The 21,493-nt window shown below is 39.8% G+C and overlaps 1 protein-coding gene across 1 annotated transcript in view; it reads right to left on the bottom strand.

The window, feature by feature from the left end:
• LOC104069334 (phospholipid-transporting ATPase IB-like) overlaps positions 1–20,093 on the bottom strand; it is a gene marked incomplete at its 5' end in the record, with an annotated part of 38,422 nt that extends 18,329 nt beyond the window's left edge. The window contains 10 exons of the mRNA XM_009574700.1: positions 257–339; positions 1,712–1,817; positions 9,255–9,330; positions 10,649–10,693; positions 11,440–11,528; positions 14,195–14,272; positions 15,468–15,595; positions 17,975–18,140; positions 18,831–18,942; positions 19,966–20,093. Of these exons, the coding sequence (XP_009572995.1) occupies positions 257–339; positions 1,712–1,817; positions 9,255–9,330; positions 10,649–10,693; positions 11,440–11,528; positions 14,195–14,272; positions 15,468–15,595; positions 17,975–18,140; positions 18,831–18,942; positions 19,966–20,093 (1,011 nt within the window). The remainder of the gene's footprint in view (positions 1–256; positions 340–1,711; positions 1,818–9,254; positions 9,331–10,648; positions 10,694–11,439; positions 11,529–14,194; positions 14,273–15,467; positions 15,596–17,974; positions 18,141–18,830; positions 18,943–19,965) is intronic.
• Between the last annotated feature and the right edge of the window lie 1,400 nt (positions 20,094–21,493).

Genomic DNA, 21,493 nt, shown 5'->3' with positions numbered 1-21,493 from the left:
GACAAGGGAAATATTCTTCAGGCACAACTGCTGTCATTTCCCATACAAGCTTGCAACTTCCTATTGCCCATGCCACACAGAAGGGCAGAGGACTTTGCATCTAAAAATAGAGTAAGACAACTTTTCCCAGTCTGCAGAAGCCTTTTGCATGTAGCATCCTAAAGGCCCTTTACAGGGGAACTCACAAGAACCACACAGGAGACATTTATGCTCTGCATGAGCTTAGCAGTCTGTGCCATGCACATCTACTACTTACCGCATCAATGATAACCGAATGTGGAGTCCGTCCTGTGAAGACATAACCGAGTTTCTTCGCTCCTTTCACTAATGCCCCTTCATCTGCCAATACAAGAAAAGCTTAATCTGGTATGTAGAAGAGGCCTGCAAAGTCATACTTAAATATGCCACACTGCCAAAACACAGAAGTCCCCTTTCCCTATGTACTCCCACATCTCTAGGGCTGCTAGAGTAGCTCTGCACACGCTTCCACAAGAACATTGACATTTTAGTCCTACAAAGGCCATATAATATCAACTATACAAACTTCATACTCAATCTGTATAAAACATCCTGTAACTACTGAAGCATTAAACTCTACTGTTGTGGAGAAGTCATACTTTTCTACATGAAAAGGGGGATCTGTTCTGAAAGCAAGATCAAAGCTGTGTTACTCTAAATTCCTACAACATGCATTTAATCCTTTTTCTCTGTAAAGGCACTAAGTTCAGGTGCTATAGACTTAAGTACAGCATTGTTTTCTGGAGACTGAACTGGGCAGCATCATTAAGAGCTTAAATAACCCAGCTGAAACCAGAGCCAACACCTCTACCTCTAGTATGTACTTATACAGCCTCGTCAAGGAGCAAGTGGCATTAAGTACAACCACCATCAAGTGAATTTAGTGCCCAGCTCAAGCAACCGTAATGTCTCTACAGCTCCCTTGGTCTCCTCAGAGTTCATCAACACTGTGACTAACATTGTGACTAAATCTGCCTTACACGGGCTGTTCATCTGACTCTGCAGACACTTTAAGACAAATAGAAACACTGCTGCTTTATCACTCAATATATCACCACAACAATTCCAGAAACATCCTCAGAAATGGAGATAAATTTGATGGGTAGCAGGGCCCTACTGTTCTTAATTTTGGCCCTGCCTACCTCTTTCAGTACCACTGTGCTGCCTGAAAGAAGGAAGAAATGGGTGAAGGGTAGGCCCAAATATGGCCAAGACTCTGCTCTTTCTTGTACCATGTCATGTATCAGCAACTTGTATCTGCATAAAGCAACATGGGAAGCTACTAAAGACAAACAGCACTCATGCCACATAGAGCAAGGAACTGTTCATGCAGAAACACATAGTACTTCCATAGGTCAGCTCGATGTAGGGAAGACAAGTCACTGAAAGTTTTACTTTTGCTTTTCACCCCTGCAGAAAGAGGCCAGAGTAGGTGGTCTTGTGAGAGCAGAAGGGATCAAAAGCCTAGCCTAGCTCTACAGAAACATCATGGAATTCGCAGTTTTCTTTGAGGCATTGAAAAGCAGTGTGCACTGGTGACAGAAGATGCCAGATCTACTGCTAGCATCATGGAGGACCTCCTGCTTTTAAAATCAATGACCTCTTCAGAAATTTCTGCACTTTCCTTTCATCCCCATCCATTCATTGCTACTCCCTCACTCCTTCCCTCCCCAAAAAGACAGCAACAACCAACCTGGAGAGGAGGCCTGGTAGATTATTGTATTTCCTTGTCTCTCAGGAACAACAGTATGACACACAGCCAGCAGAGTGAGGAACTCCTGTATGTGCACAGCTGTGGGCTAGACAGGACATCAGGAAAGTCAGGTTTAGTATTACACACAGACTGAGAGGCAGCTGTTCACAAACCTGATAAGACCTCTTAGGTACCACAGACAAAAAAAGATATTCTGTTCTCTATTCATAGTAGTTGCCTTCGTCCCAGAACATCAATACAGCAGAGTTAAGGGCCATCATTAACGAACTGGAGTGCTAATGATAACGATCTCACTTCCCATGCAGAAAGCTGGGAAGACAGAATATTCCCCCACCCCACCCCCCAAATATAAAAGCATTAGTTCTGTAGCACCCCAAGCTTCATATAGGCAAAGATGTCTGCCACCAGATGCTGATGATCATCAAGCAATAGGAAATACTACTTTGGTAGCTTCCACAACAGCTTTCAATAGGTTGACAGTAACCACACCAGAACTAAACTCATTGCAATTGCACCCTTAGTGATGAACATCGAGCTGACAGCAGCTGATTAGCCAGTAGAAGGCAACATCGTGTGCTCTTCCACCAGAATACATCATCCAGCCAAGCAGAAATTTGATCATAGTCCCTACACATTCAGCATCATGAGAAGACACAATATAAAACATTTTTCAGAGACTGCATAGTTGCCAGCCACCCCAAAGTGCTTAAAGAGACAGCAGGCTACAACTCAGTGAAGATGCTATGGCACTTAAATCATAGGCCTCTGATCAACAAATTCTGGCAACTGTAGCTATAGTGACTTGAAATGGAGTCCTCCATCCCATTCTTCCCTCCTTTCCACCCCTGCCTCTGGCATAGCATTTCCAGTCTCATAGCAGTAAGGAATGGTACTCAGCTGCCCAGGTCACAACTTGCCATACTAACTTCATCCACAGTTCACACAGATATTTAAGATGCTTGGCTGAAACAGCTGAAGTGAACACATGTTCCCCTTCACCAACTCTACTATATCCGTAACATCAGTCGGTAGCATCAAAATCTTACATCACAGCAGCTGTTTGCTCAGTGACTGAGTCAGACATGAACTTAGCAGTTTTACCTTTGCAGAGAGCCTTAGTTGACTTTGCAAACTCTCACAAAATTTTTGCATATGAAAATATCATCTAGTTTCCAAAGTCTTCATTAGCATAGCATATTTTATACATACTCCATCTTAACAGAGTCACTACAAAATTAAGAGCATAACAAGCACAAGGTCAGTCCAAAACCCCACTATCGTGATATTAAAACCAAGATCAGATGGAGAAGAATCCTGCGAGATTCTAGTAAAACAGGATCCAAGTTTTTTTTTCCAACAGTTAAAAGATGCATCTACAAAATTTATTATGCTAGTGTACACCAGAACATTTCACAACAGAAAAAGGCCACAATACTCAAATGAAACTATGTGAAAACTACAGGCCACCAAAAATCCTCTGATGTGAGAGGCTTATATTATATGTATTTTTCTAAGAGTATATGCAGTACTACTACCTGAAATACAACACACAATCATTTTATAAAACCCTTTAATCACATAGAACTACTGAGACATTAAGGACTCCTCCATTTCCCACTTAGAGGGGCACTTAAAACAAACTTCTCATGATCAGGCCAGCAGCATTCACAACTGGGTCTCAAGACACATTAATGCTTCTCTCCCCAAGCCAAGCTATGTGACAAAAATAAAGTTTTGTTCTATCTCAGGTCCTATTTCAGGGACAAGACCAAGAATAGGAAAAAATTCTTGAGTTTTTGTTTCTTTTTTCAATATGATGCACATGGCCTGCATACTTGTACAACAGAAAGATGCTATAGCAAGGTTTAATTAGAAGAAAGTAAATTACTATGAAAGCCACAAAGTGTCAGCTGGCAAATGTTGTGTTAACATGTGTAAACAAAAAGTAAGCATATCAGAAAAGAGTGTAATAAAAGGACTGCAGATCCAATACTTATATTCTTGTTTTACTTCATGTATTTATTCATGAAAATACTCATGGCAAACTGTTTCACATGGGACCTTTATCTTTGTATACTGAAACTTTTTAATTGTATGGTCACAAGCCACTAAAATAACAACAGTTGTAGCTTTTGTCATGCTGGAGTGCAGAGGCTGTGTTCCAGAAAAGGAACAGATGGAATATAATCTGAGAGTAGTGTACAAAATGTTAAGTCCACAGCAAATTACTGGTCAGGAGGTTTCTGCTGCTTCATTATTTCCAGTGAAAGCAATGAAAGTTTTAACTCCATCTCAAAATGCATAGCCTGCTAGATTCTCATTTCAGCATCCATTGCTGCAGACCTTTGCTGTCCTTCTTACACGTTTATCACCTAGTCCCTTATAAGCTTTCATAGTATGTGTTCTATCATCTGGAAACAACCTGGCTCCAGTAATGTCATAGATTTCAATCTTTCCTATGTATATACTTCTGCTTTCAAGCCAGCAATGTAATTTGTTGCTGTCTTGGTATTTTCACAGCTCACAATGTATTATATGGCAATCTTCCAATTCTATAGCAACAGATCACCAGAGGCCCAGCTTATCACATCAGCTCCTCCACACAGCTGTCATTTGTTTCCTTTCTATATTATTCCAGCACTGACATAATATTTGTTGCATTGGCATGAATCAGGATAGAGCATTCAAATTCCTACTTCAGAACTGTGAACAGAAAACTCATTAATAGCTTCTGTGGTGATACATCCCTTGCACCATGCCAAGCTTAACCCCAGCATAAGACAGAGATCCCACAGGTTAACTGATTCTGCTTTATTACTTATTTTCCTCTATTAAAGCAAGTCCCTGACATTTTAGTACTCAAATTCTTCCTGATGGTCTCCGTGAGACATTCCTTGCCTGCTCATATGTTAAGTTCAGCTCTATTTCTTCCCACCCCATCTTTTCCTTCTCTATTTATCTGTAGCAGGAACAAAGTTTGCATATTTTAGTCTCTTGCTCATCCGTCCACAGGCAGTTCTCAATCTGAGTGCCTTCTCCCCCCATTTTTCTCCCTGTGTGCCAACAGCTCTAGGTGAAAGCTATTGCTTCTCTTTCTCTGTCTTTTCCAAAGATGCATGGCACATCTGGTGTACAACCACCTATGCCAGCAGTACACCCCACTGGCTGAACTTATTTTGCACACTGCCCCTACAATATGAGAACTACAGACACATTGAGACAGTCTCGTATTTCTGGAAGCAGTGTCTGGATTGTTATCTACAAAGCATTATCTACACTGAAAGTAAAAGTTTCCCTATCTAGAAGGCACATCATTATCCATTATCAAGCAGGGCATAGACCACTGGTCAGGAAGCTGTAGTAAGTTTTCATCCCTTTGTTTTGTTCCCTCTGAATAAGGGAGAATACACTGAGTCGAAACTCGTTCTTTTGGGGAGCAAACTGCACTCCTCAGAGCTACATATCTGCACATTTGTCACACATGTCCTTACCTGGGCCTCTTCACTCTGAAGACAGAAACTGCATTATTCTAGTCAACTGTTCACAGCGTGATAAAATTACAAGGAAGTTGCATGTCAAGTTAAAGATATTTATTCATCTCTCCTTTGACTTGTAGCAGTACCAGATCAGTGCCTCCATTCACAGTATTTCCAGATGAGCAGGACTGACAGGTTTTTGAGCAAATGGCCTAAAAATGGCCAATGGGATATTAAGGCACAGTAACAACTTGAGCTTACTACTTAGCATAAGTGTGGCACATTCTGCCAAGGACAGCTAGTAAAATACTCATCCATTTCATTACCAGGGAGAATTACGACTCACTGTCTCAAAAAGATGTGAACTTCCTACTGTTTTGTTCATTAAAATAATACCTGGAGAACAGTGTGAGGATCCAGATACGTTGGGCATCTCTAAAACAGTGAAGCTGGTAAGGTTGGAGCGGATTTGGGATATTTCAGGCACAGACTCAAAGAACACATTAACTCTACTGATATTCAAATGTTGGTTAAATGCAAGTTTATCTTGTCCAAAGTCACCAAAATATGATCTATAATTAAAGATACTGCCTTGTGCTTGAACAAAAGAAAAGTATGGACAATAAGGGCAAAAGCAGAAGAGTGAAAAGTATTTCTCACCAAGCTATAACAATTTGTCAGCTGTAAAACAGTATGTTTGGACAGTTTTCAGGCAACAGTTACTTTCTGACCAAAAGCCTCCCAGAGGTTCTCACCACCTGAATGTATTTTCCTCCTACTGTATTTTAAATTCCAGTTTTTCATTCCAGTAGTGATATGCTTTTCTTGTTCTGCTTTCCTAAGGAATTAAGAATCAGCTGACAATCGCAGTCATTACAAAGCCTGATAGGATAAAAGCCTCAGTTCCCACATACTTCATGGAAACAAGCAGACATGTTGGAGAGATCTAAATGAACACTTTCACTATGGTAAAGGCTCAACATGAGCACAACAATTATCTGTTCCGCCTGGCCAGCTGCTTAACTACTCCTCACATATACTCACTGAATCAATTCATGCATCTGCAGCTATACCAGCTACATGCTTGCTTCTTCTTGCGCAAGCAGTAATTTGCAAGCCTCAGAAGAGAGCTTATACGCAGATTGGAATGAGTAGAGGAAGTTTGGAAAGAATCCTGGGAGATAACAGAGAAGTCTAGGATGAGATACGAGTTTATTAGTTCTTTTACTTCTTGACCTCCTTCCCTGTGCTCATATCAGGGTAAAAAATAACCCCACACCAAACAGGCTTGCATCTCCATGATAAGTTTATTCACAGCACATGTGCAACTCACAAGCACCAAGATAAAGACCATCTAGCACATTCACCAAACTTTCTTTGAAGTTTTTGGAAATAACTGATCTTTGCTTATTCTAATAAGAGTTTATGCCATTTTCCCTATAGAAACAAGCCAGCATCATACTCTTGGCGCTGATGCACAGTTGATCCAACAGAAGCTGTTACAAAGAAAAAGTATAGGCAGACAAACCTAAGTACTTTCTTCCACATTAAAATCCCAGAGAAGTCAAGAGAAACCTCCACATGTTGTCAAGACAAGTTATTTTTCCTTTGAACACTTCCTGCAGGGCAATAATTCTTTGACTGTTACTCAAGAGTGGACTTGGCCATCAGTCAGTCCTTACACACCAGTGGCCCAGAAGAGATACGAAATTCAGAGGTGATGCAGGATGCTAAAATATTCCTAGCAGAAGGAAAACAATCTCATGAGGACAAGTACATTATTTTTTTATTTTCAACCAGGAAAGAAAATTACTTGGCACTGAAACAGCTCTAAACTAATACTTGCGACTGGATTGAAAAAAAAAAAATCTTCAAGAACAGAGTAAGAAGCAATTATTGAGTGTTTGTGAGACACAGCACATGACAACTTCAGCTGCAAAAGGGCAAATGTTTAAAAAGAATTCATTGCCCAGCTGAGAACAGCACCATCTGACCCCACAAGGCAGCTTGTGCTAGAATACTTCAGTTTTATCACCTCAGTTCACTAAACGAGTAGAGATTGTCAGACATCTGTAAATGGTATCTGCAGCTATCTACTAGCTATGATAACTAAGGATATTTAAGTAGAAGGAAGCAGTTTATGCACCTTAACAGCTGACCTAATGCAAAAAGCTTATGAGCTAGTAACAGGTGACTCTTCCCTCTCCCACTATCCTATAATCCAGCCCTCATCTCACTGATACAGTTTGACAAATGGATCTGAACTTCCTAAGCAAACTGTCACAAGTAGTCCTTGCATTCTTGTGTCTTGTGCTAAATCACCACTTGTCAGTGGGTGGCATCCATCCCTCCAGTACAGCCAGGCTCCAAAAGATATCTTTGACCTACACAAGGTACACCTTAAGTCTTATCAGCCACAAGTTTCCCCACCAATTGTCTGAGGGCTGAGTTCACAGAGTGGGCTCAGACAATAGTCAGTTGTGCAGTGACAACAGTATTGATCTGTTCAAGTTGCCAGCCCAAAGGAAACTTGATGCCTAAGAGTTCAGCATGTAAAGAACAAAGACTTCTGAGTTGTCCAGACTAAGTGACACCTAAGGAAGCTACCAAAATCCTTTATTTGCCTGCTACAACAGCAAATATTCCTTCTATCTCCCAAACTAGAAGCTCTACCCAGAGAAGATCAAAGAATTAGAGATACCCCAAAGTTAAGGAGCCATCTCAAGGCTAGATGAGAAACTCCATCTCACAGGCCATTTGATATATGTCCCTTCTGCTGAGTCTATTAAAATGTACCGAAGCACTTCTCTGCAGAGATGCCTAAAGCAACAGCCAGTGAGGAAGAGCCCAAACACGCTTTATCTTTACCTAAACCAGTAGCCTTGCATTCAGAAGGAGTACCTGGTGTCAGCAACTGCCATAAACCATAACTGTAACCATATATAAACAAACAGAACACAAAAGAACAGGAGGCAACCCAAATCTTGGCTGCAAGTGAAGTGCAGTGGGAAGTCCTTCCAGTGCAGATGATTACAAAAGCCACACAGGAAACCTGTACGTTGTCCTGGCAAGGCCACCGTCCTGAAGGTTAGAGCACAGGAGCCATCTTCTGGCTCTATCACCCTGAGGAATATGTAGTGACATACAAAGTAGTAAATATTCCTTTGGGCATTTATACCATGCTGCATTTCAACTTCTTAAGTACTGTAAAGCCAAACAGAAAGCAAAGATTTGCTGCACACAAACAGGATGTTGTAACTATATTTTAGATGCTCATACTAAACTTAACCAGCCCAGTTACAGAAGTTATACAAGTTACACTAAGGAGAGCAATCAGTTAATTGAGTTTGTCATTTGAGTTTGTGCTTGCCAATGCCCAGATTCCCTACAGTGATACAGTTTCTGCAGAATACAAGGGTCATATTTTTCACAAGTGACTTAAGTTGTCTGTTGTCCAGTCAGACACTTCATAGCTGCATGGTTTCCAAATAAGCAATGAACTGACACTCTCCTAAGGACTAGGTCCCTTTAGGACACAACCAGTTAGGCTAAGATTACTAAGTGTCAGGCTAAGCTTAAGCTTGCCATTAAAACCCATCTCTTACATCCTGTACGCAATTGGAATTCCAAACAGTTACAGTATTTAAAGCAGGTCTCATACCAGAACCACCTTGCAATGCTCTGGATTGTTTGAGCACCACAAGTATGGATGTTTGAACACCACAAGTAGTTTTTCTTTTAAAGAATTACAATTTCTACCATCATTTGCTACAAGACATTATCTTCCATATACACTAGCATATATGAAGCTGGTTTATAGCTAGCTGGTACCCACATCGATGTCATTGTTCCTTTAATTCGGTAGTAAGACAAGTGGGCAGAAAGGGTTTGGGGGAGCTATTTTGTGTCCTTTTTCCCCACTCTGTGCTTGCATGACACACCCATAGAGCAGATTTCATCACACAAGTAGATTTGTTTAGCATTCAATTCCAGAGAGGCCTATAACAGGGTGTTTAAGAGACATGATATTTGATGAGTAAACTTACATGGTCATTTTCAATGTTTTGCAGCAGTCTTGGGTCATCAAATTCACACGATTCACTGGTAGAAGGAGGTAGCTGGCTGCAGAGCAAGACAAGCATATTCAAACGTAACAGTGGCAACATTTCCAATCTTACTACTTCATCTATTTTATTAGGAAGCAAAGGAAAACACAGTAAGATTCCACTGTCCTTGAAAGTACTGTGAAAAGATCATATGAGTAATACAACAAGTGCTGAAAGTGAGCAATAATTTCCTCGGAACACCAGCAAGAAACCCAAAATGGTTATGCTTGGTAGTGTATTTGAGAGGATTCAAGTGTCAACACACTTCCTAGGACAGATGTAGCAGAAGCAGCTTTTAAGTGTACTTGAAATACATTGATTTCAAGGTGACCTGCTTTTAAGATAGGTCAAAGATCAATATCCCTAAGCTCCCTCTCTAGTCAGTCAGTTCTGCTTCAGGTTGACCACTGGAGGCGTTTAAGCTCAAGTACTGCAAATCAGTACCTGGAAGAAACTCTTCCACAGAACTGACTAGAAAAGAAGCATACAGGGAGAGAAAAGATGGCAACGAAGGAAACAACAACATGCTGAAGAAAAAGATGCATCCATAGAAATCACATCTCAGCCGAAGTAGCAACATAACATCATATCATATCACCTTCCTAAAAGTTGATTATAAAAATGAGATGGACCAGTAGAGAAGCTTAACTTAGTTCTTCAGAAAGTGGCTAACAGCATTGAGTGTCTACCTGTTTCGTGGGTGGGAACTCACTTCTTACCTGTATTTGCCAAAGCCACATTAGCCCTCTCTGGCTCTTCCCCCCACTTCCTGTTAATCTGAACATGCTACAGTGACACCTGCGTAATGCTTTAGGTTTTCACTCCTTTCTGTAGGATGGGACAGACCCAATACCTCTATTCATTAAATCTCTGAATAAAGAGGAGTGGTTCTCTTGACATGAGACACCTCCATATCAAGCTCTTTCCCAGTTTAATTATAAAAACATAAAATTTTAATAAAGAAGTTCCTTTTCTTCTCCTTCTCAAGTTTGAACTTAGTGATTGCAAAGAGTAACATTCAGTCTCTAGCTAGGGGTAAGGTTACTGTAAAGAAGGTTACTCTTAGCTTGTAACTTGGTTGTCTGCAATTACAAATAAGCACTGCATTAGCATGCATCCAAGCCACCCCAGCCACTGCCTATCCCTCACTCCCCTTCACCCACCATCTCTGTATGCAGAAGAAAAGATCCATCACCACCCACCAGCTCTGCAGGAAGAGTATTTTACACAGACTGCTCCCCTGGACTTCTTCCAGTCCCAAACTGGAAAGCAGTCTTTATATAGGCTGTCCCCACTCTGCTATACAGAACACAAACATCTTTGAATATATTTACCTGAAGTCTTCTGATGAACGTTCTCTTTCCAGCTCGGGAAAGTGACTGAGGGGTACAAAAAGGAAAAAAGAACATTTATTCCACTTCGCAAACCAAAAAATAGGTAGAAGACGAAGATCAATGAATCATCACGCATACAAACACATGCTGGGTTCAGCTGTTCATACATGTAAATCAAGTTTTCTGCATTTTGAGCTATCTAATTTAGCTACCATGGAACTCTAAGGTTAACTTCCACAGAGATCTTAAAACTACCCATTTAAAACTAAGCAAAGACAAAGATTTAATATTCAAGACTCAAAAGGCCTAGTGCTATGAAATACTGGCATAACTCAAAGGGATCCTTTTGACAGAAACAAAACCAGTAAGTGGGTATCCCTCCCGTGCAAGGAATATTTAACTCTACAACTACAATTACAGCTACGTGGTTGTAATGAAATCCTAGTTCATCTGCAGAATTCACAGAAGCATGACAATTACTACCCTTAAGCTGCATCTTCTTCCCTCTGGAAAGGCCAGAGGTTATTTAGCACTTCTGGTTTAGTTTAAATCATGATCAATTAAGTTAAGAAACAAGTAATTATTTCTCTTTACTTCATGTAAAGTAGTCCCCAGGTTTGCATTTCATAGTTTGTGTTGCAGGATATCAAAATGAGACCTATTAACTGAGACCAGAAAATATACTAAAATACAAATGGAAGAACAGAATGTTCTAATCCTGTTCTGATCTAGAAGTACGTACCATTAACAAGCACATATTAAGCCACAGATTTTCTAAAAAAGTCACTTACCCATATGTCACTCCAGCAATACTACATTTCTTAAAGTTCATGATATTGCATGTTAGAGTACCTGTTTTATCAGAAAACAGGTATTTCACCTAGAAGGGGGGGGAAGAAAAAAAAATCTAATTTTCAACTTGCAAAGTAACAAAATTCAAAGTGGAAAACAGATTAAGTATCAGGAAAATTCTGGGAGACATATGGCTCAAATGTCACAGTACTGGCCAACGCAGGCTTATTACAGCTTGGTTTGTCCTAAAGCTACAGGAAAATAATCAGGAAAGTTATTCAATGGCATTATTTCTTCTTATCTCTAAATGCAGCAAGGCCCAAATAGTAGGTATCAATTGCCAAGGCTCCAGCGTGGTCAGGACAGATGTACTTGCTTGTGCTAGTTGAACAGTGACCAAATCTTTCAACTGTACTAACGTCAAACAGCAAGACTGGGAATTAAAACAAAAGACTTGTAAGATTGTTGAAGAATCATTAGAATTTAACTATTTAGAATTTAAATATTCTGTGTTCCAAAGATCACCAGGAATTTGCTTGGGGTTTTTTCCCCTGCCATAAACAGTACTGTGCAAGGAATATCCTAGAGTAAGTCCAAGTGGTATTCTGCAGGCAAACATAAACTGCTTTTTCTGGTATCCAGTCATGAACAGTCCTGAAGTGCAAGATATACAGCCATCGTCAGCACTGCCCAAGCTAATAATCCCTTAATGGAAACCAGTGACTTTCAGCTAGAACTTGAAGACATCACCAACACGGCAACATGACTTCTTGAAGCACTAAACAGATTCAACATTCCTACCTTCAATAGGCCACAACAGACCAAAATTAATTGCAAGCTAAATTCCACATTATTTTACCTAGACACCAGGTAAGATTTTAAACCGGCAACAGGTAGGAAGGAATAGTGCTAACGTAAGAGCTAGCCAATTTAAAGACCAGAATATTTTGCCTAGAGTTGCAAAAAGCTTTTCCTCAATATTTGCAATTCAGTTACAAGACAGTGCACTATACTACTAGTTAAGTGATCCTTTAGCTGTGCACTACACTGCTTCTGACTACAGAATTGACTTCTAACTTGCACAGGCTCCATTTACAAAGTGGGTACCCAAACATCTGAGGAACTTCAAGTCATTAATAATTCTAGCATATAATAAAATTTTAAAATACACCTGTGACCAATTCAATTAACGAACCCAAAAATTCACAGAATCACTAGTAAGCCATTTCTGAAAACAACATATGGGCCAACAATACACATTATGCCACATAATATAGTTTACTTCGGACAAAACCACTACCATAATTCGGAGGTCGATAACTTCACATCAAAGCAATCTAAATACAAATCATATTTTAACAATCCTAAGGAAAAGGCCCATCAGATTAAGCAGGAAGAATATTGACTACCACCCTGCTGAGCAGGGCACAATAATTATGTATTTTACATACATAACAATCTCCAACACTAAATTCACACGAATTATGAAGTTCATGTGGTCCAGTTACACACTTACGACTTTGGTGGTCAAGGAAAAAAGCTAGGATTTCTCAATGGTACTACAAAATTTCAATGGCAAAATTATATTTTCCAGTAACCTTATTTTGGGAAGCCCTTCCATTTTGAAAAATCTCATTTGCAGAATTTGTAACTTGTACTTGTTGTAAGAGATCTGTTAACATACAGTATCTTTATCTGAAAGGAAAATGGAAGTGCTTGAAGGAACACAATCTAAATTAGGAATAGAACTGCATTTTTTTGACTTGCATTTCCTGTGAGGTGGTCAGAAACATGAAGAACTAAGAACACAGGCTGAGGCTATTGGCCTGTTCTTCAGCCAAGCTTAGTCCTGTACATTCTGTTCCGGTATAGACAGTCACAACCACAGAGCATCTCTTCAACACCCTTGAGGAAAAAAGTCAGTTTAGAGTGAACATAAGAAATAAAGATTCTATTCCCAGGCTTAAAAATGCCCATATGAAATGAAGAAGTTCCTGACAAACTCTCCAAGACTCAATTTGGAGTTTTAGAAAGTAGGTATTCTTTATTGCTATGTCGGACGCACAGGGGATCGCTCCACCTAGTGTGCATGCCAAATCACTTAACCATAGAAGTTACATACAATTAGGGTATACATATTCATTACATTTCCGAGAAATAATCTAAATATTCATATTGTTTCCCAGAATTCATTAACATATGCAAAAAGTCTTTGATGCATGCGCCCTTGAGTTCTTTGGTGGTCTTTCAGGGTCTTCTGGTGGTCATTGATAGTCTTCCTCACAGTGTCCTTTAGATGAACTCAGTCTTTACGCATGCTCAGTTTTAACTCTTGGCTTAATTAGCACAATTCTCATTATCACAAACTAGCACTACCCCCTTATCTGTTCTACTTAAGATACAAGGTTATTCTCTTTATCTATTTTACACAGAATACTACATTTCAAGGCCTTTTTATCTACTGAATGTCCGGCCTGTCTATTCACAAAGCGTTCCCAACCATCTGCATCATTTCAACCAAAGAACCGTATGTCTCTTCACTGTTACTTCATATTTGGTATCAATCCCTATCACATATGACCTCAAATTTAATCCTGTGATAACTCATTATTTCACTTGTAAGACTTGGACTAATGAAAGTAAAGATGTCCCAATAACCTGAGCAATAGAATAAATTGTGTTTGTACTGCAGCTCTCATACCTTCTGTCCTTCCAGAATGTATCACAAACACGACACTTAAAGTGTTGTCTTACCTGCCCAAGTTCCTCATTCAGGTTTGAGGTTCTGGCCATTGCAGGTGTATCTGTTTCAGGATAATACATATCTATGTCCTGAAATAAGAGCAAAATTAGACCTATGCTACGCAAATTAAACACTGAAGCCTTCTTTTAGTCAGCTCCAGTTGGCTTGATTGACTTAACTCCATTGGTGGAGGTTCTGAAGGCTTGAGAGACAAACAGCATCCCAGGCTGAATAGGGGTGCCTCCTTTCCAAAGTATACCTCCATACTACACGTACATGAGAAAAGCTAGATTCAATTATAGGTAATTATCATTTTATTCATTAAATCTCTAGTTTAAGAGTTTAGTGCAGTAGGAAGAAGTTCTGACAGGCTTAGCCATGCTAATCATAGGTCTTCAGTTACAACAATGCAATTTAGCCACATCCATGATTGAAGAGACAATTTAAGTGACTGAAATTAACTCCTCCTATTACATTTAATTGGGAGGGTAAACAAAACAGCCACTACATGAACCAAAGCAATTTCTCAGATAAGTTAGTAAAGCATCTCCAATACATTATAAGCAGCTCAGAGAACAGACACATTAGACCTCATCTCCTTGTATTTTAGGGGAACTTTACTGAAAGTCCAAGGATTAACACACACCAAGACAAAGTATTTATCTTTGTTTTGTTCAGCTTAAGAGACATCACTACAGTATTTTTGGTCCACAACTGAACAGAAACACACTTTGAAGTCAAAGCTTGCCTGAACAAAGGGATTACTGTTTTCTTGCATGAAGCACCACCAACTCATCCTCTTACTGAAAAACTATGATTCATACCAGAGGTGACCTTAAGGCCAGCCTCTGGATTTAAATTAAAAAAAAAAAAACACACACACAAATCACCACCCCAATCCCTCCCCCACACCTCTAAACAAGTCTAGTCTTTCCCTCTGCTGTGACTGAAAAGTCATAAGGTACTGAAGAGTTTTCAAAAGATATTTACTGAACATGAGTCAGCTGAGAGACCTCCTTCAACCAAAAGAGCTGAGCCTGCCTTCTCATTCTGAAAGCCTAAAATATACAAGAGTGATCATTTGCACAGAGGGTCTTCCTATAACTAAATCTTTTAACTTCCTGTGGAACACAGAACTAATACAGAATAAATCCACTGAACTTCTCCCTGCCTCTCCCAGAAGTTGCACCAGAAAAATCTGGTAAAAGATTTCAGGGTGGGGTGGTTTTTTTTTGAATGTCACTTTCCAAAACTGATGTTAATACATTTATTCTTGTTACTTACCCAATTTATAAAAAGAGCCTGAGTAAACTTGACAACTTCCAATGTCACCAGAAGACTGATTGGAATAAGGTTGTTGTATAAGATTATAAACGTCAGCAGATTGTATCCAAAGTTGACAGACAGCATTTCTGTGGACCAAAAGACGCAAGACAAACAGAAGGCAGAAGTCTGAGTGATACAGTATAAGGGCAGTCATCTTTCTGCAGTTGGTCTGATCAGATTTAGTAGTGCTAAAATAATCAGCAAGTGTGTGAGACCTAGTACAAAGGACTTAATTGATTTTGATAGTACATATACAAAACACCCACAGAACACATGCCTGGATATACAGCATATTATGCCAGGTGAAGAAGGGCAAGATTGGTGAGGCTATATATTAGAAAACAGAACACTTTCTGAACAATTTTTGCTAAACAGATGGTGCGAAGTATGATATTTCACAATATAACGCAAATTTAGAGATGTGTCAACTGCCCCAATTAAGAGCCACCAATATCACTAGTAACATAACTTTACCTTTCAGGAAGTGCCTACTTGTCTCAGTGGAGTTATTAAAAAAAAAAGACTAAAATTTGTTCTAAAATCTGCCAGCATTGGCGGACTTGAGAAGTTATTCACACTGAAGAAATCTAAGAGAATGAGGTGACTGTTAAACAGACACCTAGTAAATGAACTAAGGCATCCTGCTTAGGCAGAAGAGCTGTTCTTAATGGTGACAACATTGGGCAAGTTGCCCAAATAAATCTGCCAGCACAACTGGTCCTAAAGGAAAGGGGAAGCATTTATAGACAGCAGGCAGGAATGGGCAAGGCTCAGCAGAGACACAGAGAACAAGATGGAGGCTCCTGTTCACGGTGCCACCCACAGCTTCTCTTCACATCCAAAGTCTCTGCATTTGTCTGTTCTTCACTTTCCTTGAAGCTTAGGGAGGCACTTCAGTCAGCATGCAGAGCACCCAGCACAGTGGAGTCACAGCCCACAACTAAGGAGTTTTCAGTGTTACAAATAAGTTAGTAAAAAGGCAGGGGAGCAAACTAGGAGGAGACAGAAGCCAGAGAAAGTTGCTGAAGCCTAATGAAGATAAGAGCAAGACTTGAAGTTTGGACTAGGCACCTCCAAGTGTGAGCACACATGAATTCCATATCTTTGATCAGTTTACAGAAAGAGTAGAAGCACACTTGATATTGGAGAAGGTTTTTACAATACAATCTTTATAGAAATTAGACATTTAACAAAAGTTTAATATCTACCTGCCTAGCCTGAAAAAGTGTCTTTCCTGTGCGTGGCAGTTACAAAAGTGATAGAAATTGTGTGTTCAATTTACAAAAAAGCATCTATACAGACTACTCTGTCATCCTAGTTTATTACAGGTTGCACCTGTTTTATATTAGCACAAGTTCAAAAGTTTGTTCCATTCATCTTTTCCAACATTACTTTCATCACAAATGAAGGCACAAATTTAAACTTCCTCATTAAAAAGCAAGGGGGAGGGTACGGAAGAAACTTTCAAAGTTGCTGATACTGCTACTAGAAGACATTGCAACTACCAAAAACCAGAGTCAAATATGAGGCACTTCCATGGTCTTCCTATATGAATTTTTTTCATTACTATCACAATTGCAGTTCTTAAACTGCAGAAGACTCCCTTTGCCATCTGTTTTGCAATCACCAGCAAAAAGACTATTTGCAGTTTTTAGAATTGTTTTCAGATCCGAACCTCAAGATGTTTGTAACGACACATTTTATAGCTAGCTAAGGTAACCCCCTCCAGTCAGAAGTGTACTGGAGAGCAATTTGTTTCATCCTTAAGTGCTTGCATAAGGCCCATCTTTAGCTGAACTAATGCATTCAAGAAGTATGGATGAAATCAAATAAAACCCCTTAATAAGCATGCTAAGAGATCAGTTTTTTCATTACAAAATAATGGTCAGAAGCCAAAATGACTCTGAAACATTATCCAATAAATACAAAATCATAACATTTAGCATTTAACAGTTTTCTCTACAATGAGAGCAGATCAGCATTTCTGACTGAAAAAAGCTAGAGAAATCCTTTGCTTCTGTACATAAGCATAAAGTTGAAGTCAGTATCATCAGACTGATAACTGCTATCCTGCAGTCAGGTACAGTCAGACATGATACCTAAGGCAGTGCGTGACCTGCTCTAAAAACAGATTTGTGCATGGCATCTCCACAGAGCTGAAAGAACTTGAACACCAAATATCCAAGAATAACTCTTGCCCCCTTTCTGTTTCTTCCCTGTTCCATGGGTGGTAGCCCAGTGATATTTACCTAACCTTTAGAAGGTTTTATTAACAGAAGCCTCACCAGCAAGTTCACTTATGCCAGCCCATTCTCAAAAAAAAAAAAAAAAGTTGGGCCAGCGAAAGTTAGCAACAGGCTGTTTGTGTTTCTTTGTTTCTTATTTTATCTACTCATTTAGCAAAGTTAAGAGCCTGGCTGGCCCTACAGCCTGATACACCCCTAGCACACTGCCTGCATACTCACTGTTGGAGCCAAGATACCAGACGACTTCACCATGTGTTCTATTCCATAATAAGGCACCTACAGAACTCACAAGGGCCATCACCAGGAGAATACAGAACAAAACCAGGATCTGCATGTTGGTCACTTTCTCCACATTTGATCTCTTCAGAGGTGCTTTGGTTGAATTCTGAACAGCAGCAGAAAAAAAGAAAGTCTGCCAATGGCTTATACAAGAGGGAATTGCAGAAGCAAACTCAATCTTTATTTTTAGGGCCCATTATAGAACTTACTACTTCAACTCTATTTAGCTCAATATTGTATGCAAAGCTCAACAAGGTAGTAGTAGAAGCCAATACTCCTAATGACTCCAAAACTGACAGGATAGTGGAGTAAGAGAACCATTCCGTTCTAAAAACCTAGAACACTCATCTCCTGTCTGTCCATCCCACTGCAGTCAGCAGAGGTGAGCAACATATACATGTTGCTGGTCCCTCCAGGCACTCCCTGCCATTAAGGCAATACAGAGACTGTAGTCTTAACCTAATTATCTCCAAGTGCTAAAATTGTAGGTGGTCATTACCATCTCTTCAGCTGTTAAACCTCAGTTTTAAATATTGTCCAGCTATCAGATAAATTAAGATAAAATAGTTTTGCTTACGTACTGAAGTGTTTTGAGACAAATACCTCAATAAGTGTTTTAACAAGTGCACATGCAACCTCAAGGACAACAATATCTTGTATTCCTCAAAGCCTCCACGTCTTAAACAGCTATAGTGAGTCAAATCATTTCATAAACTCAGTCCAAAAGAAAAATAGAATACAGGAAAGATAATCAGCTTCTATCAGAACATACTCTAGATCTCCTTAAAAACTTTACCTGCATGAGTTTTGTATCATGTCCTGTATACACAACAATACCCAAGACCCACTGAGTGTTTCTCAGTTGTGCACCTCTTAGCAGGATCTGGTCTGGACCAACAGGAACTGGGCTGCAAAGCAAGAAGTACGTGTGTTTTTCAATTCTTCATAACACTTTAGGAAAGCAATTCTCCTTTCCTCTCCCGCCCCCCAAAACCCCAAACAAACCACAAAAGGAGGAAATTAAAATAATGAATTTACAAGTCAAGAGAGCACTGAAACCTGTGTAAGTCTAATCCCTGCTACAGCACAGTAGGGTGAAGGTGATACAAGGGAGCTGTTCTGGTTACCCAATACTTGAGAACTTACGCAGCAGCCATAAGCCTACTCTGCACTTTACCTTAGCTAATATGTTCTCTCACATCGAGGAGAGAGAAGCATCACACTTCCAACCCAGACCATCCATTCCAAGCACACTATAACCTCACATATGCCATTAAACAAACATTTTGGGAAAACTGTATTACCCACGTGATTTTCAAGTGGGATGGAAGTGACCTTCTTCTATTCTTGCATCTGTCACTATTGAGCTAAATTGCCCAAGGAATAGTTTTTGTGCAGGAAAACAGGTACAGCAAGATGATACCTGTATGTTCCTACCGACCTTTTGAATTCTACGAATCCCAGTACTAGAACTAGGCTCTTTTCTTTCAAGAGTTGCAACAGATCAAAAATCACACTGATAAAAGACTCCAGATTCTGAGATCATTTTTTTCTACAGATCTGAACCTGGTGCAGCCTTTGGCTCCAGTTTTAAGGCCAAGGTTTCCCATTTCCTCTGCGTTACCTCCTGTAACAAGAAGGCCCTAAAAACCCCAACCATTTCCCCCACTCTTCCTCCTCTTTAGATGTTACTTTTCATAAAAAACCCACGATGATTCCAAAGAAACCAACTCTCCCATAGAAGCAGAAGTCTCCATAGAAAGACAGAACTATGTTACCTTATACTGGCAGATGCTCTGATTGACTACTGTTAATTATTACCCTCTTCTTGGCAGCAAAACCATGCATATGCTCGGTGTTGCAGACTAAAAGCACACAGGAAGCATTTTTCCTAACCAAATGTATTTATGGCTTTGTTGTCAAGTCAATACCTTTGACCATCTAAGCGCAAGTTTCCACTGAAGTCGTAAAGATGACGGTTGGGTCCTTCACATTCTATCCTTCCAGATACTTTCATCAATTCTTCTCTTGACTGGAGACTAGCAGTTTGAGACAATCCCTGCAGAGACCAATCCAAAGGAGACTCTTGTAAAAAGTTGTTATTAGAAGGCAACCTAGGAAAATGGTGCTTTCTTCCAACATCTGAGATATCAAATGTAATTAAATGTGTGGAGGTTCTCTGTCAAGTTCATTGGTGGGGTTTTTTTGTCTTGTTTTGGGTTTTTTGTTTTGTCTTTCTTAATAGGTATTCAGTAACTCTTTCCTGCAAGGAAGATCCCTTATGGACACATATGGTCCTGCTTATATAGGATTGGTTTAAATCCCTCTACACAAGGGAGTTATATTATCTACATAATCTCTCTGTAACCAAGAGGAAAGTCCCATCCACAAAAAAACCCGAAGTTGCTCACGTGCAGGAGGAAGTAGGGGACAAGCAGTATAAACAGGCCTGGCTTTACTCTGCAAGTATAGCTCTGCTCATGTGTTGCTGCTGCTAAATATAGTCACTCCTAAGTGTAGTCTCTCTTGGGTCACTGCAGCCATTATGCTCTGATCCTACTCAAGGTTAATTACCAACCTATCATGCAACTAACTCAACGTATTGCTACTCCACCTCAGAGTGCACATACAACACTCCATTGCTTTTCATCTGTCTATGAACACCTCCACTTAGTTAGGAGTGATCCATTTAGTGTTTCTTTTGCCCGATTTTGACTGCAGCACTGCAAGCCAGAACAAGGTCTTAAAAGGCCCCACAACCTTACTTTTGTATTTTAAGCATGTGTCCTGAAGCAAATAAAATCTGACTGGAACTCAAAAACCAAGCTATTGGGCTCACCCAGAACAGTAAACCACATTTCTACAAAGACAGTAAACAAGCAGCAAGTGTACAGCTTTTTAAAAACAAGTAATCTGTATTCCAAAATCCTAATTCAAATTCATCTTTTTTGTAATGAAAGAAGGCAAGGATTCTGAACTATTTCTAAACACCATAATCAACAATCTTTCTTCAACAAAACTAGAAACATTCAAATAAATTCTACTACTTACCACAAAGAGAGAACAAGTTAACTTAAACATATAAAAGGTCCTTTTGAGCACTCCACAGAGGCAGAAGCAACAGACAGATTGGCACTTGTGACAGCAGAAACTGCAGCTCTCATCACAAGTACAGCTGTTTTTTTCCTCCTTGGTGTTTTTGTTTGTTTGTTTAGAGGTTTTTTTGTTTGTGGGTTGTTTTTTTTTTTAATACAGCACTTCAATTTCACTTACTGGACCTTCAGCAAAACCCAGACAATATCTGCTTGATTTGCCTTCGTGGGCTTACAATACTTCCTCTGGATTAGTTCCTTACAGTTGCACATAAAGCATTATTGCTTGGGTTTGTATCTGTAGACAAGAAGGCTATAGCCACCTGGAAGGAGATATGCTTCCCCCCCTTCCCCGCTCCCCCCCACC

The sequence above is a fragment of the Fulmarus glacialis genome, unplaced genomic scaffold (genome assembly GCF_000690835.1).
Source record: "Fulmarus glacialis isolate BGI_N327 unplaced genomic scaffold, ASM69083v1 scaffold12093, whole genome shotgun sequence".
NCBI classification, from domain to species: Eukaryota; Metazoa; Chordata; class Aves; order Procellariiformes; family Procellariidae; genus Fulmarus; species Fulmarus glacialis.
This window is presented reverse-complemented; position numbering and strand designations above follow the sequence as displayed.